Source organism: Meleagris gallopavo, chromosome 34 (assembly GCF_905368555.1).
Source record: "Meleagris gallopavo chromosome 34, MGAL_WU_HG_1.1, whole genome shotgun sequence".
Classification (NCBI taxonomy): domain Eukaryota; kingdom Metazoa; phylum Chordata; class Aves; order Galliformes; family Phasianidae; genus Meleagris; species Meleagris gallopavo.
Genome location: NC_139438.1, coordinates 57,810 through 80,845, shown reverse-complemented (window position 1 = coordinate 80,845; position 23,036 = coordinate 57,810). Strand labels below are relative to the sequence as shown.

At 53.5% G+C, this 23,036-nt stretch overlaps 3 protein-coding genes across 6 annotated transcripts in view; 1 reads left to right on the top strand and 2 right to left on the bottom strand.

Moving 5' to 3' along the window:
• Nucleotides 1-6,632, top strand: part of VAV1 (vav guanine nucleotide exchange factor 1) — a 28,819-nt gene extending 22,187 nt beyond the window's left edge. For both annotated transcript variants that reach the window (XM_085214876.1, XM_085214875.1), the window contains 11 exons: nucleotides 97-185; nucleotides 434-456; nucleotides 553-598; nucleotides 702-838; nucleotides 1,399-1,464; nucleotides 1,661-1,692; nucleotides 2,048-2,164; nucleotides 3,187-3,274; nucleotides 3,382-3,496; nucleotides 6,197-6,345; nucleotides 6,432-6,632. In XM_085214876.1, coding sequence (XP_085071002.1) covers nucleotides 97-185; nucleotides 434-456; nucleotides 553-598; nucleotides 702-838; nucleotides 1,399-1,464; nucleotides 1,661-1,692; nucleotides 2,048-2,164; nucleotides 3,187-3,274; nucleotides 3,382-3,496; nucleotides 6,197-6,345; nucleotides 6,432-6,485 — 916 coding nt within the window. In that variant the 3' untranslated portion in view covers nucleotides 6,486-6,632. The remainder of the gene's footprint in view (nucleotides 1-96; nucleotides 186-433; nucleotides 457-552; nucleotides 599-701; nucleotides 839-1,398; nucleotides 1,465-1,660; nucleotides 1,693-2,047; nucleotides 2,165-3,186; nucleotides 3,275-3,381; nucleotides 3,497-6,196; nucleotides 6,346-6,431) is intronic.
• LOC109365105 (C-type lectin domain family 4 member G-like) lies at nucleotides 6,628-15,054 on the bottom strand. Of its 2 annotated transcripts, XM_085214878.1 has the most exons (11): nucleotides 14,710-15,054; nucleotides 14,359-14,409; nucleotides 13,621-13,746; nucleotides 13,347-13,397; nucleotides 13,139-13,252; nucleotides 12,648-12,710; nucleotides 12,086-12,175; nucleotides 11,809-11,975; nucleotides 11,448-11,557; nucleotides 10,140-10,311; nucleotides 6,628-7,903 (listed from the first exon to the last, which is right to left on the bottom strand). In XM_085214878.1, the coding sequence occupies exons 1-10, from the start codon at nucleotides 14,783-14,785 to the stop codon at nucleotides 10,176-10,178; spliced, it is 984 nt and encodes a 327-aa protein (XP_085071004.1). In that variant the 5' UTR covers nucleotides 14,786-15,054; the 3' UTR covers nucleotides 6,628-7,903; nucleotides 10,140-10,175. The 2 variants fall into 2 exon arrangements, with proteins under 2 accessions (XP_085071004.1, XP_085071003.1); XM_085214877.1 differs by lacking the exon at nucleotides 6,628-7,903 and having other exon boundaries at nucleotides 9,434-10,311; nucleotides 14,710-15,051.
• Nucleotides 15,055-15,127: 73 nt separating this feature from the next.
• Nucleotides 15,128-21,427, bottom strand: LOC104915889 (C-type lectin domain family 4 member G-like). 2 transcript variants are annotated; one of them, XM_085214879.1, is made up of 10 exons: nucleotides 21,197-21,427; nucleotides 20,806-20,919; nucleotides 18,816-18,914; nucleotides 18,645-18,695; nucleotides 18,448-18,537; nucleotides 17,953-18,066; nucleotides 17,022-17,173; nucleotides 16,336-16,445; nucleotides 15,618-15,782; nucleotides 15,128-15,498 (listed from the first exon to the last, which is right to left on the bottom strand). In XM_085214879.1, the coding sequence occupies exons 1-9, from the start codon at nucleotides 21,294-21,296 to the stop codon at nucleotides 15,650-15,652; spliced, it is 963 nt and encodes a 320-aa protein (XP_085071005.1). In that variant the 5' UTR covers nucleotides 21,297-21,427; the 3' UTR covers nucleotides 15,128-15,498; nucleotides 15,618-15,649. The 2 variants fall into 2 exon arrangements, with proteins under 2 accessions (XP_085071005.1, XP_085071006.1); XM_085214880.1 differs by having other exon boundaries at nucleotides 15,128-15,782; nucleotides 20,806-20,916; nucleotides 21,197-21,425.
• Between the last annotated feature and the right edge of the window lie 1,609 nt (nucleotides 21,428-23,036).

Sequence of the window (23,036 nt, the reverse complement as noted above, 5' to 3'; positions counted from 1 at the left end):
GTCCCATATAGGCCAAGGGTTGTCCCCATCTGCTGACGGTGCCCCCGTGTCCCCCCGCACCCCGCTGACCCCAAACGTCCCGCTGTCCCCCCGCAGAGGAACGTTCTACCAGGGATACCGCTGCAACCGCTGCCGGGCTCCTGCACACAAGGAGTGTTTGGGGAGGATGGGGACCTGCGGAGCCGGTGAGATGAGTTGTGGGGTTGGGAGGAGTGGGGTGATGTGGGGTGGGGGGGTGGGGTGTCGTGGGGTGGGGAATGAGGGGGGGCGTGGGGTGGGGAATAGGGTGATACGGGCACCCAGGTGTCCCCGGGAGTTGTGGAATGCCCTAAGGAGGGCTGCCACCCCCGAGGGAGCATAAGTAGCATGAGAAATTAATTGGGGCGAGTGTTAATTGCCTCCCGACTAATGAGCCATTCCTCTTCTGCCTCAGATCCGAGCTCTGGCAACAGGAAGGTAACGGTGAAACGGGGGAAAAAGGCACCAAATCTGGGAGGTCCCGGTGGTGCCATCACCTCCTTGGATCTCAATGGGGTTCTGTTGGTCCCCCAGATGAAATCCCAGCGCCCGGGGCATGAAAACAAGCCTGCAGACCTGGGTGAGCACAGCCTGGGGGTCTTGGATTTATGGGTCCACGCCTTTTGGGGTGTCCGTGCCCGTGGGTTTGCACCGCCCCGTATCACGTCTCCTCATTCCTGTAGGGTTGCCCAAGATGGAGGCGAGCCAGCACTACAGCGGGGTGCCCCCACCACCGGGAAATGTGGGTCCTGCCCTACGTCTCAGCCCTGGGGACGTCGTGGAGGCAATGGTGGCGGAGGTGGAGCAGCTGTGGTGGCAGGTGGGGGGTCAACGGGGTGGGGATGGGCACCCGCGTGGGGATGGGAGGGGGTCCTCCGTGGGAGACACCCCTCCATGGTGGCGGACCACCGCTACGGGGACTGATCCCCTCAGGTTGTGTCAGGACGGACCCCAAAATGGGGACAGGACCCCTATGGCCATCATAGGGGTAGATCCCCGTGGCCGTGTCAGGTTGGACCTCAAAGTGGGGACAGACCCCGTACGACCATTGTAGGGACGGGCCTCCGACGTGGGGGCAGATCCTTTATGGCCATGACGAAGATGGTTCTCCGTGGCCGTGTCAGGTTGGACCCCATAGTGGGGACAGATCCCCTATAAGGCATGGTAGAGCTGGACCCCCATGGCCACGTCAGGTTGGACCCCAAGTTGAAGACAGATCCCCTATGGCCATTGTAGGGACGGATCTCCAATGTGGGGACGGATCCTTTATGGCCGTGACGAAGATGGGTCTCCATGGCTGTGTCAGGACAGACCCCAAAGTGGGGACGGGTTCCTACAGCCGAACTGAGGATGGATCTCCATGTGGGGCTTTGTCTGCAGGGCAGGAACGTGGTCAATGGTGAGACCGGCTGGTTCCCCTGTGCTGCTGTCAGACCCTTCATCTGTGTGAGTACAGGGACCCCAAAACCCCCTGAGATACCCTACAACGTCTCCAGGAGCTCCAAGGGCTGGGCACGGTGGGGACGTCCCCCATATGTTGGATGTTTCTTGGGATGTAGGGGGGTCGTCTGTGGGATACGGGGGGCTTTGGGGAAGTCGCCCTCTGCCCCCCTTGATCCCCATCTCTGCCTCTGCCCTACAGGCACCGATGCCGGATCTCTCTGTCTACCTCTGGTCAGTGCTGGGGTCCCCTGAATCCACCCCTGGATACCCTCAAATCCCACGAGAAATCCCAAATTGTCTTTTAAGGCCTCCATAGACACCGCCCCTCACCCAAATCCTCACCCAGGAACACCCCATAGCCACTGGTACCCAATGAATCTTTCACCTCATCCTTTTTGGGGTCACCCTGTTGCCTCCAGCCCTCCTGAAGTCACCAGAGTCACCCCATCTCCCCTGTTGTCCCCATCCTTCCCCGGAGCCCCCTAGATCCGATACCAAGGTTACCTCATAGCCCCCCCAGATCACCCCATAACAACAACGGGGTGCCGATTTGGGGGTCTCAGAACCCCACCCTTCCCCACCCCAGGTACGCCGGCCCCATGGAAAGGGGGGAAGCGGAACAGATCCTGACACCCCGCTCTGATGGCACGTTCCTGGTGCGGCAGCGGGTGAAGGACACGGGAGAATTTGCCATCAGCATCAAGTAGGGTTTTGGGGGCAGCCATGGGGTCCGCCCTCAGGATTTGGGGGGAGGGGGGCGTCAGGTGGTGATGATGGGGTGGATGTAGGGAGGTCCTCCACGGCGAGGTAGGAAGAGTAGGGATGGACCTTTACAGTGGGGTGGAGGTGGTGGTGGTGGGGTGGGTAGGATTTGGGGTGTGGGGTGGAATGGAGGTGGTGGTGGGGTGGGTAGGATTTGGGGTGTGGGATTGGGATGGAGGTGGTGGTGGTGGTGGGGTGGGTAGGATTTGGGGTATGGGGTGGAATGGAGGTGGTGGTGGGGTGGGTAGGTTATGGGGTGTGGGATTGGGATGGAGGTGGTGGTGGTGGTGTGGTGGGTAGGATTTGGGGTGTGGGGTGGAATGGAGGTGGTGGTGGGGTGGGTAGGATTTGGGGTGTGGGATTGGGATGGAGGTGGTGGTGGGATGGGTAGGATTTGGGGTATGGGGTGGGATGGAGGTGGTGGTGGGATGGGTAGGATTTGGGGTATGGGGTGGGATGGAGGTGGTGGTGGTGGGTAGGATTTGGGGTATGGGATGGGATGGAGGTGGTGGTGGGATGGGTAGGATTTGGGGTATGGGGTGGGATGGAGGTGGTGGGGTGGGTAGGATTTGGGGTATGGGGTGGGATGGAGGTGGTGGTGGTGGGGTGGGTAGGATTTGGGGTATGGGGTGGGATGGAGGTGGTGGTGGTGGGGTGGGTAGGATTTGGGGTAAGGGGTGGGATGGAGGTGGTGGTAGTGGGGTGGGTAGGATTTGGGGTATGGGATGGTATGGTGGTAGTGGTGGTGGTGGGGTGGGTAGGATATGGGGTATGGGGTGGGTAGGAGGTGGTGGTGGTGGGGTGGGTAGGATTTGGGGTATAGGGTGGGATGGAGGTGGTGATGGTGTGATGGATAGGATTTGGGGTATGGGGTGGTATGGAGGTGGTGATGGTGTGATGGATAGGATTTGGGGTATGGGATTGGGATGGTGGTAGTGCCCAGCCCCACATCCCCCCGCCCAGGTACCGTGCGGAGGTGAAGCACATCAAGGTGATGACAGCCGAAGGTCTGTATCGCCTCAACGAGAAGAAGGCCTTCAAGGGGCTGGTGGTGAGCGTTGGACCCCATTCCCCGTCCCTTCACCCCAACCCCGCTGCCTGGGGGAACCAGGATGGGGCTGGGGGCGTGTGGTGACCCCATCATCACATCACCCGTAGGATCTGGTAGAGTTCTACCAGTGCAACTCGCTCAAGGATTGCTTCAAGGCTCTTGACACGGCCCTGCTGGTGCCCTTCAAGGAGCCCGAGAGGCGGGCCAGCCCACGACCCCCGGGTAGGATGTGGGGTATGGGGTGGGATGGAGGTGGTGGGGTGGGTAGGATTTGGGGTATGGGGTGGGATGGAGGTGGTGGTGGGATGGGTAGGATTGGGGGTATGGGGTGGGATGGAGGTGGTGGTGGGATGGGTAGGATTGGGGGTATGGGTAGGATTTGGAGTATGGGGTGGGATGGAACTGGTGGTGGTGGGGTGGGTAGGATCTGGGGTATGGGGTGGGATGGAGGTGGTGGTGGTGGTGGGATGGTTAAGATTTGGGGTATGGGGTGGGATGGAGGTGGTGGTGGTGGGGTGGGTAGGATCTGGGGTATGGGGTAGGATGGAGGTGATGGTGGGATGGGTAGGATTTGGGGTATGGGGTGGGATGGAGGTGGTGGTGGTGGGATGGGTAGGATTTGGGGTATGGGGTGGGATGGAGGTGGTGGTGGGGGTGGGTGGGTAGGATTTGGGGTATGGGTAGGATTGGGGGTATGGGATGGGATAGAAGTGGTGGTGGTGGGGTGAGTAGGATTTGGGGTATGGGGTGGGATGGAACTGGTGGTGGTGAGGTGGGTAGAATTTGGGGTATGAAGTAGGATGGAGGTGGTGGTAGTGGTGGGATGGGTAGGATTTGGGGTATGGGTAGGATTTGGGGTATGGGGTGGGATGGAGGTGGTGGGGTGGGTAGGATCTGGGATATGGGGTGGGATGGAACTGGTGGTGGTGGGGTGGGTAGGATTTGGGGTATGGGGTGGGATGGAGGTGGTGGTGGTGGGGTGGGTAGGATTTGGGGTATGGGGTGGGATGGAGGTGGTGGTGGTGGTGGGGTGGGTAGGATTTGGGGTATGGGGTGGGATGGAGGTGGTGGTGGGGTGGGTAGGATTTGGGGTATGGGGTGGGATGGAGGTGGTGGTGGTGGTGGGGTGGGTAGGATTTGGGGTATGGGAAGGATTTGGGGTATGGGGTGGGATAGAAGTGGTGGTGGTGGGGTGAGTAGGATTTGGGATATGGGGTGGGATGGAGGTGGTGGTGGTGAGGTGGGTAGGATTTGGGGTATGAAGTGAGATGGAGGTGGTGGTAGTGGTGGGATGGGTAGGATTTGGGGTATGGGGTGGGATGGAGGTGGTGAGGTGGGTAGGATGTGGGGTATGGGGTGGGATTTGGGGTATGGGGTGGGATAGAAGTGGTGATGGTGGGAAAGGATTTGGGGTATGGGGTGGGATGGAGGTGGTGGTGGTGGGGTGGGTAGGATCTGGGGTATGGGGTGGGATGGAGGTGATGGTGGGATGGGTAGGATTTGGGGTATGGGGTGGGATGGAGGTGGTGGTAGTGGTGGGATGGTTAGGATTTGGGGTATGGGGTGGGATGGAGGTGGTGGTAGTGGTGGGATGGGTAGGATTTGGGGTATGGGGTGGGATGGAGGTGGTGGGGTGGGTAGGATCTGGGATATGGGGTGGGATGGAGCTGGTGGTGGTGGGGTGGGGAGGATTTGGGGTATGGGGTGGGATGGAGGTGATGGTGGGATGGGTAGGATTTGGGGTATGGGGTGGGATGGAGGTGGTGGGGTGGGTAGGATGTGGGGTATGGGTGGGATAGAAGTGGTGGTGGTGGGGTGGGAAAGGATTTGGGGTATGGGGTGGGATGGAGGTGGTGGGGTGGGTAGGATTTGGGGTATGGGGTGGGATGGAGGTGGTGATGGTGGGGTGGGTAGGATTTGGGGTATGGGGTGGGATGGAGGTGATGGTGGGATGGTTAGGATTTGGGGTATGGGGTGGGATGGAGGTGGTGGTGGTGGGGTGGGTAGGATCTGGGGTATGGGGTGGGATAGAAGTGGTGGTGGTGGGGTGGGTAGGATTTGGGGTATGGGGTCGGATTTGGGGTATGGGGTGGGATAGAAGTGGTGATGGTGGGATGGGTAGGATTTGGGGTATGGGGTGGGATGGAGGTGGTGGGGTGGGTAGGATTGGGGGTATGGGGTGGGATGGAGGTGGTGATGGTGGGGTGGGTAGGATTTGGGGTATGGGGTAGGATTTGGGGTATTGGGTGGGATAGAAGTGGTGGTGGTGGGGTGGGTAGGATTTGGGATATGGGATGGGATGGAACTGGTGGTGATGGGGTGGGTAGGATCTGGGCTATGGGGTGGGATGGAGGTGATGGTGGGATGGGTAGGATTTGGGGTATGGGGTGGGATGGAGGTGGTGGGTGGTTAGGATTTGGGGTATGGGGTGGGATGGAGGTGATCATGGGATGGAGGTGGTGAGGCCCTCCACAGTGTATGGGAATGAGATAGAAGTCGTAGGGATGGACCCTTAGGGTGGGATGGAGGTGGTGCTGGTGAGGACCCCCATGGTGGATGGTGGTGGGATGGATGGGGTGGGGTCTCTCATTGTGGTGCGGTGGATGCCGTGATGGTGGGACGGACACGGTAGCGTCCTCCATGGTGGGTGGTGGCGGTGGGGTCCCACATGATGGAGTGGTGGTGATGGGATCCCCCATGGAACCATTGGGATTGGGAGGGGCTTCCGGACACCTTCATGGGGTGGATTTTTGGGGTCCCTCACTGTGACGACCGAAAGGAGGAACGGCTGATTTGAGACCGGTTGAGTTGTGGGGTCACCGCAGCGGGGACAGCCAGGAGACTTGGGGGGGGGATTGGGGGCGGGAGTCTTGGCCACGGGGTTGGCCTGAGGGTGACCCATCCCTACCCCCAACCCCACAGGGGCCGTGCGAAGTTTTGGGTCGGCCAAAGCCCGCTATGATTTCTGCGCCCGCGACCGGACGGAGCTGACGCTGCGGGAAGGGGACATCATCCGCGTCCTCAGCAAGAAGGGGCACCCAGGATGGTGGAAAGGGGAGATCTACGGGCGGGTACGGCCCCTCCCCACCCCACAGACCCCCGACCCCCTGCCCCACAATCACCCCCAGGGCCTCACCCCGTATCCTTCCTCCCCCAGGTCGGATGGTTCCCCGCAAACTACGTGGAGGAGGATTACTCGGAGTATTGCTGACCGCAGGACCCCTAAATGTCCCCACCCTATATCCCCAACCCCACACCTTCTGCACCCCCCTTTGAGGTCACTGCATCCTCCCCTCCCCTTTAATTAATTTATGCCTCCTCCTGCCTACAAGGGAGCAATAAAAAGGGTGAGGACGAGGCTGCGGGGTTGTTTTTTTCTGGGATGGGATCCAGGGATCGGGGCAGGGAATGGGGCCAAGGTCGGGTGATTGATGGATGGGGGAAGGGACCCAGCATGGGCCGTGGGGCCAACGTCTGCGGGAAGGGATGTGGGTGCGGGGTGGGGAGGGAGGTTATGGGGTCAGGTGCCATTAGGGAGGGAGCCGGGTGTTGGGGTAGGAAACAAGGATGAGGTTGTAGGGCTGAGACAAGGCCATCAGATTGGTGACCCCAAGAAGGAGAAACTGGTGGAAGCAGATCAGATCTTTTGGGGTCTCCATGGTGTCTCCTTGAGCATTTTGGGGTCTTCAAGGTCTTGAATCTCTTGGGGTCTCCATGGGCTCCTCAGAATCTCTTCAGCCTCTTGGGATTTCTGGGGGCTCCTTGGGGTCTCCTTGAGATTCTTGGGTCTCCGTGGGCACATCAGAGTCCCCTTGAGCATCTTTTGGGGTCTCCATGGTGTCTCCTTGAGCATTTTGGGGTCTTCAAGATCTCCTTGAATCTCTTGGGGTCTCCATGGGCTCCTCAGAATCTCTTCAGCCTCTTGGGATTTCTGGGGGCTCCTTGGGGTCTCCTTGAGATTCTTGGGGTCTCCATGCACTCATCAGAGTCCCCTCGAGCATCTTTTGGGGTCTCCGTGGTGTCTCCTTGAGCATTTTGGGGTCTCCTTCAATCTCTTGGGGTCTCCATGGGCTCCTCAGAATCTCCTTGAGCATCCTGGGGTCTCCTTGTGCCCTCTGGGGTCTCCTTGAGCACCTCTTGGGGTCTTCAAGGTCTGCTTGAACCTCCCGGAGTCCTTGTGGGCATCCTGGGGTCCCTGAGCACCTTCAGATCACCTTCAGCCTTTTGGGATCTCCATTGACTCCTTGGGATCTCCTTGAGCATCTGCGGACCTTCAGGATTTCCTTGGACATCTCGGGGTCTCTTTGGGGTCCCTTTGGGGTTTTCTTGAGCTCTTTGAATTCTTCTCGAGCCTCTCGGGGTCTCCATGGGATTCTTGGGGTCTCTTGGAGCCTTTTGGAGTCTCCATGGCTCCTTCCAGGCTGAATAATGAGATCACCGAGGTTGGAAAAGGGTTTGGTCCAACTCCATGAGGTTCTTCAGGGGTTTTTGGTGTCCCTTCTCATTTCGGGTGGGTCCCAGCACTTGAATTATGGGGTAAGAAGGTCTGGAGAAGGGTTGGGGTCTGTGGTCCCACCCCAATCCCATGCAGGTTCAACCACGAGCTTCTTCACGGCTGGTTCCTTCTTGCTGTGGTTGAGATGGGCAAAGGGAGAAGAACATCACCCATTTTGCCCAATTTTTTGGTATCTGCTACCAAAATCACTGCGGGGGTTTGGGGCGTTTTCCCTTTCCTCCGTCATTTTGCTGCCAGCTTTGCATCGTTTCCAACCCAAATTCATGACAACACAACTCTGGGCTTCTTTCCCCAGAGATGGTAAATCGAGGAACTTAAGAGATTTGCCTAAAAAGAGCAAATCCTCATGAATTGAAGCATAAATGGAAGCATAAATTGAAGGAAATACGCCCTATTGTGTGTGCTTTTCCACCCCAAATTCCCACTCCATGGATGCTGTCCTGCAAAAACGATGACTTTTGTTTATTTGTTCCCTGCCCAAATTGACTCGACATTTTTCCTCATCCCCCTCTGGATGCCGTGGGAGCGACATCACGGCCCCAAAAAGCTTCAAAAGTGGGTTTTTTTCCCCTTTTCATTTTAGGTATTTTATTTGAAGGAGAGGGGAAGAGCGTTTGGGATGGTTTGGGGGAGAAAAAACAAAAGAGGGGGTTGGATGTCCCAGCAGGCTGATGGCATTCAAAGCACTGGGGAACCAACCAGAAACCAGTGGAGCCCATTTTGGACCCATTTCTGCCACATTTCACCCCAAATCTGACCCTTCCTCCCCCCAGGAAGGAGACTGAGGGCTGCACATGGGAGAAGTGATGGTGGGGACCCACGGGACCAACTCATATCTGCATCTTCTGGCACATCTGATCTGTTTGGTTATTTTTTAACCATTTTCTTGCTGATTTGACCCATTTCCAGCACTTTTTTTTTTTTTTTTTTTTTCCTGCTTGAACATTTTTTAGTTTCTCCCCAGATCCCGCCCATGGGCAGCATTTCCTCACAACGACCCATTTTCAGCAACTTCTTCCCCAAGAAACAGCCTGTTTTCAGCAATTTTTTCCCAAAGAAATGCCCCTTTGCAGCATTTTGACGTGATTTCTGCATCTTTTCCCCAAGAAATGCCTTTTTTTTTTTTTTTTTGACCCATTTTCCGCAGCTTTTCCCCAAGAAATGACCTGTTTTCAGCAAGTTTTCCCCAAGAAATGCCACTTTTTAGCACTTTCACCTGTTTTCAGCAAGTTTTCCCCAAGAAATGCCCCATTTTCAGCCATTTTTCCCATTAAATGCCCTCTTTGAGCATTTTTACCTGTTTCCAGCATGATTTTCCCAAGAAATGACCCATTTTCAGTCATTTTTGCCCCAAGTAACGCCACTTTTCAGAGCATTTATCCTGCTTTTTTCACAAGAAACGACCAGCTTTCAGTCATTCCTCCTCCCTAAACGCCTCTTTTCAGCATTTTTACCCATTTTCAGCATTTTTTTTTTTTTTTCCCAGGAAATGACCCACTTCCAGCTTTTTTTCCCCCTTTCCTGCACTTCCAGCTCCCAGTGCCCCCCCCAGGCTGTGCCCCAGTGCTCCCAGTCTCCCACCCACGCGTCCCACAGACCCCACGTACACGAAGATCAGCCCCCCCGGAACACAGGGCACCAGGTTTTGGGGAAAATTAATCACATTTTTATCGTTTCCTTGCGCCACTGCTACCACGGGTGGATTTTTCTTTGGGATCAGTACAAAAGGGATCCAGAACAGTTTTGTTTTCAGCCACAGGTCCCGTCCTCATCGATCCTACATTTCTCAAGCTGGGCTCAAATTACCCAAATTTCCAAATTTCCTAAGAGCTGCCAGGGTTAATTTTCAACCCAGAGAAAGCGTTTTGTTGCCAGTAACAAATTGTTGCGTTCCCGCTGATCAATAACACAAATTCCTCCCCCCTCACCCCCCCCCCCAAAAAAAATAAATCCGTTATTATTAATTTTCTTTTCTCTTACCACCCTCTAAAAAGCAGCACTGAGAACAAATCACGCTTTTTAACTCAACCCCTTGGGTTCAACCTGCAGTTTTTTCATTTTTCAGCTGCTGGGTGGGTGTGATGCAAAACTTCTGTTTGCTCGGGGGCGGGAGGAAGGATGGAATGGTGCAGCTTCTTCAAAAATAAAAAGGATTTGTACAGAGCCGGGGGAAATTCGGCAGTGAGGAGAAATGGATTCTTCTGGCACCGATGAGCAGTTTTGATTTATTATTATTATTTTTTTTTTTTTTTTACCTTTTTACCCTTTAAACTTTGTCCAGCTCCAGAGAGGGAAAAGTCTGAAAGGTGCTTTTTTTTTTTTTTTTTTTGGTTTGTTTGTTTTACTCACGGATTGGAAATTGTCTGAAAACAGAACGGGGGGATGTCAGCAGTGCCAGGACTTCTCACAAATCCAGTGGTGGAGCTGGGAGCAGCGCTGGTCAGCCCACAGCCCATCGGGGCCCATTGCGCCACAGTCCTTCTGGTCCTGGTCCAGGTTCTCCTGCCACGCCATCCAGTAGCTGGGGGAGGGAAAAGGGAAAGAAAGGGGGAAAAAAAAAAAAAAGGAGGAAGGGAGGGGAAGAACAGGGAGGAGAAAGGGGGGAAAAAAGGGAAAGGGAGGGGGGGAGGGAGGGAAGTGAGGGGAGGAAGGGGAGGGAGGAGGAAGGAAGGAGGGAAGGGAGGAAGGGGAGGGAGGAAGAAGGAAGGAGGGAAGGGAGGGAGGGGAGGAAAGGAAGGGAAGGGAGGAAAGGGAGGAAGGAAGGAGGGAAGGGAGGGAGGGGAGGGAGGACGAAGGAAGGAGGGAAGGGAGGGAGGAGGAAGGAAGGAGGGAAGGGAGGGAGGGGAGGGAGGGGAGGGAGGGAGGAAGGGGAGGGAGGAGGAAGGAAGGAGAGAAGGGAGGGAGGGGAGGGAGGGAGGAAGGAAGGAGGGAAGGGAGGGAGGGGACGGAGGAGGAAGGAAGGAGGGAAGGGAGGGAGGGGAGAGAGGGGAGAGAGGGAGGGAGGGAGGGAGGGAGGGAGGGAAGGGAAGGAGGAAGGAAGGAGGGAAGGGAGGGAAGGGAGGTAGGGAAGAGAGGGAGAGAGGAGGAAGGAAGGAGGGAGGGAAGGGAGGGGAGGGGAGAGAGGGGAGGGAGGGGAGGAAAGGGAGGGAAGGGAGGGAAGGGAGGGAGGAGGAAGGAAGGAGGGAAGGGAAGGAGGGGAGGGAGGGGAGGGAGGGGAGGGAGGAGGAAGGAAGGAGGGAAGGGAGGGAAGGGAGGGAGGGAACGGAGGGGAGGGAAGGGAGGGGAGGGAAGGGAGGGGAGGGAGGGGAGGAGGAAAGGAGGGAAGGAGGGAGGGGAGGGAAGGGAAGGAAGGAAAGGAAGAGGATAAAAGGAAAATTATAATGAGCCTCACAGAGGCAGAGCACTCTCAGAAAGAAGGGAAGTTCTTTTTTCCAGCGCAGGATTCTGCTGCAAAGCCCCATCCTGCACCCAGAACATCGCTTTTGTTCCGTGGGTTTCGCCACCAGCAAGAAGATGCTCCAGTCACACCATTTTTCCCCATGAAAACCCTTTGCTTTGTGTCGAATCACCCAAAGAACCCATTTCGGTGGCTCAAATTGACCTTTTTCCCCCAACTTTTTGGGATGCTTTTGGGGAACCCAAGTGTGGGATCTGTACCTGGTGCTGACAGCGTCGCCGTTTATCCAGAGCCACGTGCCTTCCTGCTGCTCATCTGTCACACCCAGCCAGTACATGTTGCTGCTGTTAATGCTGTTCTTCAGGAAGCCCTAGGATGAACAAATTCATTAAAGAACACCAAAACACCATAATTTCCGGGCATGCTGTATGAGGATCTTCTCCTGAAAAGAAGCTTTACTCAACCTCTGAGCTTTTCCACCTCACTCTGAGCCCTCCAGTGAAGGCCAGTGGCCAATCTTGGCTCATCCAAGCCCCCAAACCCGGAGGTTTTGAAGGTTGTGTGTTTGCCAAGAGTAGGAATTGTCCTAAAAATGGGGATTTGGGGTTTTTGGAAGCTGACCTGCTCCCCACCCGAGTTGATGATGACCAGGTGAGCACCTTGGTCATCACAGATCTCCTTTGCTTCCCTCCAGCTCATCCTCTCGGTGGAGAAGGAATAGCAGCTGCCCTTGAAAGCCTTCCAACCAGCCAAGCACTTCTTATCCGGGATCACTTTGCACATCTGCGCTGGAACGAGAAGAAAAAAACCCAAAATCAGCAGGGATCACCCAAAGATTTTCCAACCTTAAGCCCAGGGTGGTTTTTCCTGCACCGCAACAGCAGCAGCGTGGCTCTACCTGCCAGGTCCTGCAGCTCTCTGTAGTAACCTCGCATCCCGCTCCGCAGCCACATCTGCTCCCGACGGGATTCCGACACCTCCTGAAGCACTGGGAGAACAGAGCAGGGTGAGATTTCCTTCCTCCCACCCCACAGTTTGGATTACCCAAATCTTCCAGCTCTTCATTAAGCCCTCGGTGGACGGCCACCAAAGGGTTGGCCAACTACATTTGGAGTTCTGGGGGATTTCTTGTCGGATTCACGCCCTTTCTCTCCCTCCTAAGGAGGTGGATTTTCTCCCAGGTGAGCTCCTAAAGTACAGCCTGATGAACCCGTGACTCCCAGTAGGCAGATTTGATCCCATCTGCACTTTTTGGGGTCTAATTCCATTGGGATTGAGGACAGTTTGGTCGCTGTCCGACCCACACCACTCGATTCCCCACCGATCAGTGGAAATCGGAACCGACCGGCGTTGCTTCAATAAGAGATGGAGCAAAACCAAGAGCCACCCAAAAATCGCAGCTCACGTTTTCCTCCGTTTGCACCAACGTGGACCAGAACACAAAAAATTTAGGGACCTACTGTGAATTTGGGTCTCGGAGTAGTTTGACCTCAAGAGCTCCAACTCCGCCATGATTTCCATCTCTGTAATAGAAACGATGGAAGAAAAAGAGGTTGGATGCCGGCAAGGAATCTCGAGTGATGTCTACACTTGCCCAACTTATGACTTGTGGGCAGAGGGAGGGGTTTAATGTGGATTTACACCCGCGGTGCCGTTGGCGTGGGTGGGAGGGGGCAGGTGGAGCAGCGTGGGAGCGATTTGGAAACCCGAAAACTCTCACATCACAGAGTGCAAGTGAGAATCTGGTCAGGTTGGAAACCCTAAAACTCATCCCGTGGGGTGGCAACGAAAGGATCTGAGGCAACAGAAGGGCGTGAGCCGCGACATCAGCTCAAGGAACTCCAGCCTATAGACGTTGTCTTATTTTCGGTGGTGAAAATGCTTTTTTTTTTTCTTTTCCCCACGTTTTTTCACCAATCCTGGCTTTCCCCAAGCCGCTGGGGCCACTCACGTTTCACCACAGCCAGAGCCAGGAGCAGCACCCACACCACGAAGCTCAGGGCCACCAAAACGTAGAGGATGGTCTTCGATGGCCACCCACCTCCACTGCTGGGCTTGGGGTTCCCTGCAGAGAAATCAGGGAGAACCCAAAACTCCACGGTCTGGACCCGTCTGATGTCTTTGTATCACCCAAGGAAGAACAGACAGAAGAGACTCACCCATTGGAGAAGGGTTTGATGATGGTGGTTTCCCCGCCAGGATGTAGACACCTACGGAGAGTCAACCACCCTCAGAGGTGCTCAAGATTTAAATGTTGTACAAAGGGACACGGTTTAGCGGGGAAATACTGGTGGCAGGTGAACGGTCGGACTGGGTGACCTTGGAGGTCTTTTCCAACCTTGGTGATTGTATGGTTGTATGGAGTTGTATGGGAAAAGTGGCGTTTTGAGGGTATTTTGGAGTGAAGGTGCAAGGAGGGGAGCTGGGTGCTACCTGTGCCTCCTTTTTCCTTCTGGCTCTGCAGATCTCTGCTGGACGTGGGTGGTTTGTAGCCACGATCCGACCCCGACACCGACACGTCATCGTAGTCATCCTCATCAGCAAAGCTGTCTGGAGATGCTGTGGGAGAAGGACAACAGGGGGGGAAAAGTGGGTTTTGTGCCAATTAGCACAAAATTAGCACAAAATTAGCACAAAATTGCCTGCCAACAACTGGCCTCAATCCTTTGGAAAGCGTCGAATCAAACAGTTTTTTCCACCCAGCAGAGTTTGGGGTCGTTTTGGTAAATCTGCACAAGATGTGAACATTTTGATGCCCAATGTAAAAAAAAAAAAAAAAAAAAAAAAAGTGTAATTCTGTATTACTTTTTATCTTATCTTTGTATGGATTTTTGTAACCCGTCCTCGGTAGCGTTCTCACCCTGGTTGCAAATCTGAGCTGAAGTTTGAATCCCTCCACGGTGGGAAGGGGAAAAACGTCACCAAATGATCGATTCCTCACTCCAAGAGGGGGCAACAAATTCCCTTCTGCTTTCCCCAGGGAAGATTTTCAATGTTTCCTTTGGGCAATTGGATCCCATTTTACGGAAGGAACCAAATTCAGAGAGAAATAGAGAGAAAGGTCCGACCGACGGAGCTGAAAATAAAGCCCTGAGACACCTCAGGGAGTTCTGCTTTCCATCTACGCCACCAAAAAAAAAAAAGCCCAAAAAGGTGAAAACGAGGACTCACCCGGCCTGAAGTCATTCATGGGTGTCATTTTTCTAGCAGCAGAGTAAATTCCTGCCAAAAACAGGGAGGAAAACAACGCTCAGGATAACAGGATCCCCAAAACCGACGCAATCGCTGCTGGCGAGGAGGCTGCTGGCTCTTTCTTAAGGTCCAGCACGGAGTTTGTGGGTGAAATGGGGCAAAACCTGGAGATTCTCAGTTTTCTTAAGCAAGGTCAACACCCACCTGCGCTCAGGCACGTTTTGCCTCCCTCCATCCAACGCCAATGCCTTCCACACAATGAGGTGCCCCTCCTATCGCCAAGCCATCCCAAAAACGCACCAAAAACAGCCGTTTTCACCCCAAATTTACCTGTTTGTTTCACCGGCCGCTTGGCGGGGACCGGAGGGGGACCCAACCAGTTGCCGTAAGTCTCCTGTAGGGCCATGGAAGGTTCTTCCAACCTAAACCATGCTACAACTTTTTGGTTCTCCGCTCCTCGCGCAGGCGCAGCCCCGACCCCGCACCGCCTCCAGCTCTCCCCATTTCAGGGTTTGGCCCTGAGGTTTCGGTTCCTCCCGGGAGGGGAATTGGTGCTGTGGGCTCATCAGCGAAACAGCCATCGTGCATCAGTGCCCACGAGCGAGGGATTTGCATACCCGCCCCAAAAAACATGCTTTGCTTGCTTCCGTTTTCGGGTTGGGTTTTTTGTTTTGTTTGGGAATGCGATGCGGAGCCCGGACCCCTCCTCGGAACCGCCGAGATGGGAAACGGGTTCAGATCACAAAGGTTTTGTTCAAATCGCAACCAAGAGACTTTATTTGGAGGGATGATGAGTTGAGCTTTGGGAAAACGGGTGGCAAAACGTGAGCAAACGTCCCCGAAAATCTCCACCTCCTCCTCCAGGAGCGACCCCCCCCCCACCCGCTCCGTCCCCAGCGTCGCAGCGCTGCACCCGCAGCCCGATGCTTCTTTCCATGCTGACGTCTCCTTTTCCAAAGCAAACCCCATGCGGGTCAAAAAAAAAACAAACAAACAAACAAAAAACCACTTTTCCTCTTCATTTGACCGATTCGTTCTTCGTTTTTCTCCCATTTTCAGCACCTCCTCCACGCTGAGCACGACAGCAGAACGCCGCCCTTCACCTCGCGCTCGGTTTTCCTGTTTGTAACTCATTTTTATTTTTATTTTTTCCCCCCCCCGTTTTTTTTTTTGTTGGTTTTTTGTTTTTTTTTTTATATGTGTGTGTGTGTAGGTGTGTGTTTTCTTCCTTTTCTTACTGTTTGCCCCCATTTTGAATCCGGGCGTCCCGTCAGCAGCTGCGCTCACAGATCCAGGCCTCGGGGCTGGTGCAGGTGGCATCATTCCAAAGCCCGCTGGAGGACACGGTGGCACAGTCCTCACCGTGCTGCCCCACGTTGTTGGGTTCACCTTTCTTCCAAAACCTGCGTGGGGGGATGGGAAAACACACCACAATTTAGGTGAAAAACTCAACGTTTGCTCGGGTTTTTTAGGAGGGTTTTTGGGGTTAAGCTGGTTCAACCCCAATCCTAATACTTCTCCTCTTCTCTTGGGGAAATCTCCATTTAACGCGCTCTTCTTCAAGCTCTGCTTTTCCCCTTCCAGCCCCAGTGGCACTACGTCATCCCAGTGCTTTCTCCCAAATCCCACACGTGAGAAATGGAAATAAGAAATAACCCACTTTGACTTTGACAAGAGATGCAGCTCCTGGTGGAAACCCCTCAGTTTTCAGCCCCAAAACCGAAGCGATTTTTGGGGGAAAACTCCCGATTCCTGCCCACAGAGTGCTGGCTCCTCTCACCTTTCCCTCCACGCTGCACTTTCAGGTGCCACAAAACCTTTTTTCGGTGCTCTTTTTCCATGCTAAACCAGAGCACAGCACACTGCTGTGCTACTATGGGTGCAGCGCTCCGCTTTTCGGGTCAAAATAAGGAGAAAAAAGGCTGTTTGGGGATGGCAATTTGCTTGGAAACCTACGAGATAGAGAGGGATTGGCCGTCCAACCACTCCCAGTCGCCTTCTTTCTGCATGTCACTCAGGCCCAGCCAGAAAGCCCGTATCTCCATGATGTGGTTGGCCAGAAATTTCTGCAAATGAGGAAAAAAAAAAAAGACCCAAAATAATGAAAAAAAATGAGGGTAGGAAGTGGGTGAGCAGCGATGCGAGTTCTGTGTGTCTGCTGGTGACATCAGGGAGCCCCATCCCTTGGGACGAGCATGAGTGCCCCAGGAAATGGGGATAAAAGCCCTGGAATTGATGACTGCTGGAGGGAGCAGCTTTTATCCACCCCAAAAATGCTTGCAAAGCCGAGCTGGTGAAACTAAGCTTTCCAACCTGAGGCAGAGGTTGTCTCAGTTGGGGTTGAAATACTGACCTGCACGCTGCTGGAGCTGGAATTCTTCAAAGAAATCACAAAATTTCGGTCGCTTCAAAATAATTTCTATCTGTATTTTGGGGACAGATCGGCTCGCTTTGGTTACGTCCCATCAGAACCTCAAGTTTGGGGGATGTGGATGCTTCTCCCCTCCAGCAGCCCACGCTTTTTTTTTTTTTTTCCCCACCTCCAGCTCTATGCAGAACTTGAGTGTGCCACCCTTCTAAACGAGTTCCATTAGGGTGTTTGGGGTCTTTTGGGGTTGTTTTGGGGGAATTGTGCAGCTTACATTCTCCAGCTCGCTGTTAACGATGGCCAGCTGAGCGCCCAGCATGGAGCAGGCAGCTCGAGCCTCGATCCACGACTTCTGTTCAGTGGAGAAATAATAGCAGGTTTTGGCAAACTGCTGCCAGCCAGCAGGACATCTGGTGCAGAACATCTCTATGGGGAAAACAAGAGGAAAAAAAAAAAAAATCACAGAATCACAGGATGGTTGGGTTGGAAGGATGGAGGATGATGAAGTTCCAACCCCCTGTGCCATGCAGGGCCACCAACCTCCACGTCTCACAGCAGCCCAGGCTGCCCAGGGCCCCATCCAACCTGGCTTTGAACACCTCCAGGGATGGACGGGGCATCACAGCCTGTCTGGGCAGCTGTTCCAGCACCTCACCACTCTCTCTGTAAAGAATTTTCCCCTGACATCCAACCTAAATCTCCTCTCCCTCAACTTCAAACCATTTCCCCTCGTCCTGCTGTTATTTACCCTTTCCCAGAGCTGATCCCCTCCTGCCTGCGGGCTCCCTGTAGGTCCTGCAGGCTGCGCTGAGCTCAGCCCCAGCCTTCTTTTCTCCGTGCTGAACCAGCCCAGCTCCCTCAGCCCGTCCTCACAGTGGAGGTGCTGCAGCCCCCCGCTCGTCTCTGTGTCCTCTGGACCCTCTCCAACAGCCCCCTTGTCCTGGGGGCTCCAGCCCTGGGCACAGCACTGCAGATGTGGCAGAGCAGAGCGGAGCAGAGGGGGGCCATCGCCTCCCTGTCCCCGCTGCCACCCCTCTGCTGCTGGAGCCCAGGATCCCATTTGCTTTCCGAGCTGTGATCGCACACTGCTGCCTCACGTTCCGTTTTTCATCTATCAAGACCCCCGGGTCCTTCTCCGCGGGGCTGCTCTCAAGGCAAAGAGCAGGGGGGGATATTTTAGGAGCGGGTGCAGCTGCTGTCCTCACCCGTGAGGTTCTGTGTCTCCTCCAGCGCCGTGCTGAGCAGCGTGGACATGTGGCTCTGCTCCTGCCTCAGCTCCTCCAGCTGCTGCAGCGCCGGCTGCAACACGTCCCTTCCCTCTGCAACGGGGAGGAAAGGTAAACAGATTAAAAACAATAACAACTAAAAAGATCAGGTTTTGCTCAAGTAAACACATTCTGTCTCCCTTCCTCTTTTTCTCAGCTGGCCGTGCGTTTTCCCTGCTCTCTAAGCTGCAGCCGCAGAAACCTCAAAGACTTTCAATGAAGGAACTTTTGCTGCGTTCCCCAATGCGCTCAGAAAGGCTTTCCTCTTTTTTTTTTTTCCCTGTCAACATCACATTGGTGACATCTCAAACTCGTTACGACCCCCAGCCGACAGGTTTTTAGGAATCTTCGGGGCGCCTACTCGACACCAACATGGATTTGTGTTGAGGAGAAATGACTGAATTTCACCATTTCCCCCCAAAGCCAGGCTCTCACCCAGGGCTCGGATGCGATCCCGCAGCTCCTCCCCACACTCTGCTCTGCACTGCGCCATGCTCCGCTGCACATCCTCCACTTCTCGTGACACTGCAAGGAGGAAATCCTGGCTTTTGGCCACTGCCTGCACCCCATTTTCAGCGCCGAGGTTCTGGTTGAATCCCCACCCCTGTTTTTCCTCCTTCCCACTGGCGTACCGTTCAGCAGGCGGCTCTGAATCGCCCGGAGCTCGGCCGAGAGCTGCCTGTCTACAAAGAAAACAAGAGGACAAAACTCAAAGCAAGCCCGTGGCCATCCCCAACCTGACGGAAAGCATTTTCGGATGGATTTGCTGGGAAAAGCAGCCCTGGGAGCAACAGTTTCCATACCGAGGGCGCGCTGGACCTCTGAGAGGTTGTGCCAGGCTGTGGCGTGGCTCTGCTTGTCCTGCAGCTGCGCTCGCTCCAGCTCCTCCTGCACCGCAGACACTGGGGAGAGGAGCAGAGAGTTTGCCTTCACTCCAAATCCACCCCAATATCTACACTCTTTAAAGACCCCCTTCCAACCCAACCCAACCCAACCCAACCCGTTCCATGGTTCTGTGAGCTTTCAGGACCCTTCCAAGCCAACCCATTCTTTGATTCCGTGGTTCTGTGACAATTAAGATCCCTTCCAGCCCAACCATTCCAGGATTCCATGGTTCTATGACCATTAAGATCCCTTCCAGCCCAACCCATATAGGATTCCATGCTCCTATGACCTTTAAGATCCCTTCCAACCCAACCCAACCCGGATTCCATGGTTCTGTGAGCTTTCAGGACCCTTCCAAGCCAACCATTCTTTGATTCCGTGGTTCTGTGACCATTAAGATCCCTTCCAACCCAACCATTCTTTGATGCCGTGGTTCTGTGACCTTTAAGATCCCTTCCAACCCAACTCATACAGGATTCCATGGTTCTGTGACCTTTAAGATCCCTTCCAATCCAACCCATACAGGATTCCATGCTCCTATGACCTTTAAGATCCCTTCCAACCCAACCCACACAGGATTCCATGGTTCTGTGACCTTTAAGATCCCTTCCAGCCCAACCATTCCAGGATTCCGTGGTTCTGTGACCTTTAAGATCCCTTCCAGCCCAACCCATACAGGATTCCATGGTCCTGTGACCTTTAAGATCCCTTCCAACCCAACCCACACAGGATTCCATGCTCCTATGACCTTTAAGATCCCTTCCAACCCAACCATTCCAGGATTCCGTGGTTCTGTGACCTTTAAGATCCCTTCCAGCCCAACCATTCCAGGATTCCGTGGTTCTGTGACCTTTAAGATCCCTTCCAACCCAACCCACACAGGATTCCATGGTTCTGTGACCTTTAAGATCCCTTCCAGCCCAACCATTCCAGGATTCCATGGTTCTATGATTTTTAAGATCCCTTCCAACCCAACCCATATAGGATTCCATGCTCCTATGACCTTTAAGATCCCTTCCAACCCAACCCATACAGGATTCCATGCTCCTATGACCTTTAAGATCCCTTCCAGCCCAACCCATACAGGATTCCATGCTCCTATGACCTTTAAGATCCCTTCCAACCCAACCCGTTCTAGGATTCCATGCTTCCATGACCTTAAAGATCCATCCCAAGCCTTTCCATGGTTCTTTGGTCTTTAAAAATACTTTCCAGGTCAATCATCGTAGGATTCCATGGTTCTAACATCTTTAAGATCCCTTCCAATCCACCCCATTATTTGATTCCATGGCTCTACAATATTTAAGCTCCTTTCCAAGCTAAGCCATGCTAGGATTCCACGATTTTCTGATACTTAAGGTCCTTTTCTAACCCAAATCACTCCATCACTCTATCATCTTTAAGGTCCTTTCCAGCCCAACCCATTCAATCATTCTATAGTTCCATGATCTTTGAGGTTCCTTCCAAACCCAACTCATTTTAGAATTCTATGGTACCACGACCTTTAAAGTTCTTCCACTGCAAACCACTCCAGGATTCCACGGTTCTGTGATCCTTAAGGACCCTTCCAACCCAAGAGATTCTACCATCCCAAGGTTCATCCCATCTTTCTACAGTCTTTAAGGTTCCCTTGAATCCAACCCATCCTCCAGTCCCGTGATCTTTAAGGACCTTTCCAACCCAATTTATTCTATCATTCCATGGTTCTGTGTTCTGTAAGGTTCCTTCCAAACCAACTCATTTTCGGGATTCTGTGGTTCTACGATCTTTACAGTCCCTTCCAAACCAAGACACGCTACGATTTTACGATCTTTAAGATCCCTTCCCTTTCAGTCATTTCAGGATTCTCTGATTCTATGAAATCGTGCCCACACGGTGGCGGGGATGTGAGCACGGTGCTGATCTCACCTCTTTGGATGCTCACAATGGTAAGAGCCAAGAGGAACACAAAGCTGAGGGCCAGCAGCAGGGCCAGCAGCACGACGGCTCTTTGTGGAGACGAGGGCAGGAGTGACAGCACTGCTGGGAACAAAAGAAAAAAAAAAAAAGAGTGAAACAGCCCCAAAAAAATCATCTCCAACACAACTTTAGGAGGAGAGGAGCATTATGAGGTGAGATCTCACCAATAGAAATGCCCAAGCAGCTCCTCTGCCATATTCCCCACACTCAAACCTTCGTTTTCCTTTTGATAACAACCCAGCAGAGAAATCACCGAGACAAAATTCAGCTCTAATTTTGCTGAAAGATCCCCGCCAAGAGCTGGAAGCCTCCGGTTTTGTTGCGTCCGGGCTGCTGGTACCTCTTTTGGGTGCTTTCCTCGGGGTTTGGTCCTCCAGCAGCATGTCCTTGGTGAGCTCCCAGTTCTCACAGGTGCCATCAGCACCACCGTTCTGTGCCATCTCTGATCCTTCTTTCCCAAAATCCCTCCAATTTATGAGGTTGGGAAAACACGTCAAACTCTTCCGGAGGAAGTAAAACGTTCACGTTCAACCATTCTGATTTCCAGAAAAAAGAAAAAAAAAAAAAAAAAAAAAAAAAAAAAAACAACCCACAAAACCAACCGACGACGACAACAAAAAAACCCCACAACCCGACGACAAATGTGCACACTCAGGAACTTTCACAGCAGCTGACGCACTCGTGAAGCCTCTGGCCACGTGCCACAACCCCTCCTTTGCTGATTTTTAGGAGAAACAGCTAAAAAACCATACTGTTCCCTACCAGCGAAGCCAACACTTCCCTGAATGCGTTGGGTTTTTGTTTTTTTTTTTTTTTTGGAGGTCTTACACCAAAACGACTTTCTCTGATACGTGCAGCTGTGCTTTCTTCCGAGTGAGGGGGGTTTTCTGTCTTAGGGCTGGGTGAGAACTTCTCGTCTTTATCGCTGCGTGCCGTGAAAATCCTCCTTAGGACGACGCCGTTCCCTTCCTTCCTTCTGAACGTTCTCCCGTTTCCTGCAGGGTTTTCATCCACCAGCGAAAACAAAAGCCTTGAAACTCACAAGGAAATTCACTTTTGCCCAATTTCGGCCAAATTTCACAGCGGACCAAAGCGCCAGGATAAAGCAAACACAATCAGAAGGTGAACGGCCTTCAGCCTGAACAGCTTCCTCCTTTTGCCCCATTTCCCCTTTTTTCATCCCGAAATTTGGGGAAGTGGAGGGCTGACGCTTCCCTTGGGGTCAGCGCTTGTCCCAAACGTTGCCCATTCTCTGCTCTTCTCCTGCAGTTCCGTTCCTGCGACGGATGGACGGCGCTTTCAGAGCTGAAAGAAACGAAAACAGAAGTGAACGCCGGGAGCTGAGCAAAAACACCACCTCCTGTCCCAACCCACCTCCTTGTAAACTCTTTTTAGCTTTTTCTAATTATTATTATTTCTTAAGGACTGTTGGAAATATCCGAATAATTTATCGGGACGGCATCTCCGACGAAGCAGATTTTATTCACAGCTGCAAGCAGGAGAGCCCCAAGAAAGCAGCACTACGTCTTCGATGCCCTCTTGGTCGACACTCACCTCTTTCATAGAATCATAGAATCACCAAGGTTGGAAAAGACCTCAACACAACATCCAGGGACCCATAGGGACCCACTGAGACCCACAGGGACCCACAGAGACCCATAGAGTCATAGAATCACCAAGGTTGGAAAAGACCCTCAAGATCATCCAGTCCAACCGTTCACCTGTTACCAATAGCTCCCACTAAACCACGTCCCTCAACACAACATCCAGGGACCCATAGAGACCCACTGAGACCCACAGAGACCCACAGAGACCCACAGAGTCATAGAATCACCAAGGTTGGAAAAGACCTCAAAGATCATCCAGTCCAACCGTTCACCTGTTACCGATAGCTCCCACTAAACCACGTCCCTCAACACAACATCCAGGGACCCATAGGGACCCACTGAGACCCACAGGGACCCACTGAGACCCACAGAGTCATAGAATCACCAAGGTTGGAAAAGACCCCAAAGATCATCCAGTCCAACCGTTCACCTGTTACCGATAGCTCCCACTAAACCACGTCCCTCAACACAACATCCAGGGACCCACAGGGACCCACTGAGACCCACAGGGACCCACTGAGACCCATGGAATCACCAAGGTTGGAAAAGACCTCAAAGATCATCCAGCCCAAC

What these genes read in the sequence shown, in the direction of transcription:
- LOC104915889 (XM_085214879.1), bottom strand. Translation starts at nt 21,296, where the DNA reads ATGGCACAGAACGGTGGTGCTGATGGCACCTGTGAGAACTGGGAGCTC. An exon ending in GAGGAAAGCACCCAAAAGAG is followed by an intron (nt 20,920 to 21,196) that starts GTACCAGCAGCC and finishes TTTTGTTCCCAG; the next exon opens with CAGTGCTGTCACTCCTGCCC. An exon ending in CATTGTGAGCATCCAAAGAG is followed by an intron (nt 18,915 to 20,805) that starts GTGAGATCAGCA and finishes TCCTCTCCCCAG; the next exon opens with TGTCTGCGGTGCAGGAGGAG.
- LOC109365105 (XM_085214878.1), bottom strand. Translation starts at nt 14,785, where the DNA reads ATGGCCCTACAGGAGACTTACGGCAACTGGTTGGGTCCCCCTCCGGTC. An exon ending in GGCTCTGGCTGTGGTGAAAC is followed by an intron (nt 12,711 to 13,138) that starts GTGAGTGGCCCC and finishes TTTCTATTACAG; the next exon opens with AGATGGAAATCATGGCGGAG. An exon ending in TCAACTCGGGTGGGGAGCAG is followed by an intron (nt 11,558 to 11,808) that starts GTCAGCTTCCAA and finishes TGTTCATCCTAG; the next exon opens with GGCTTCCTGAAGAACAGCAT.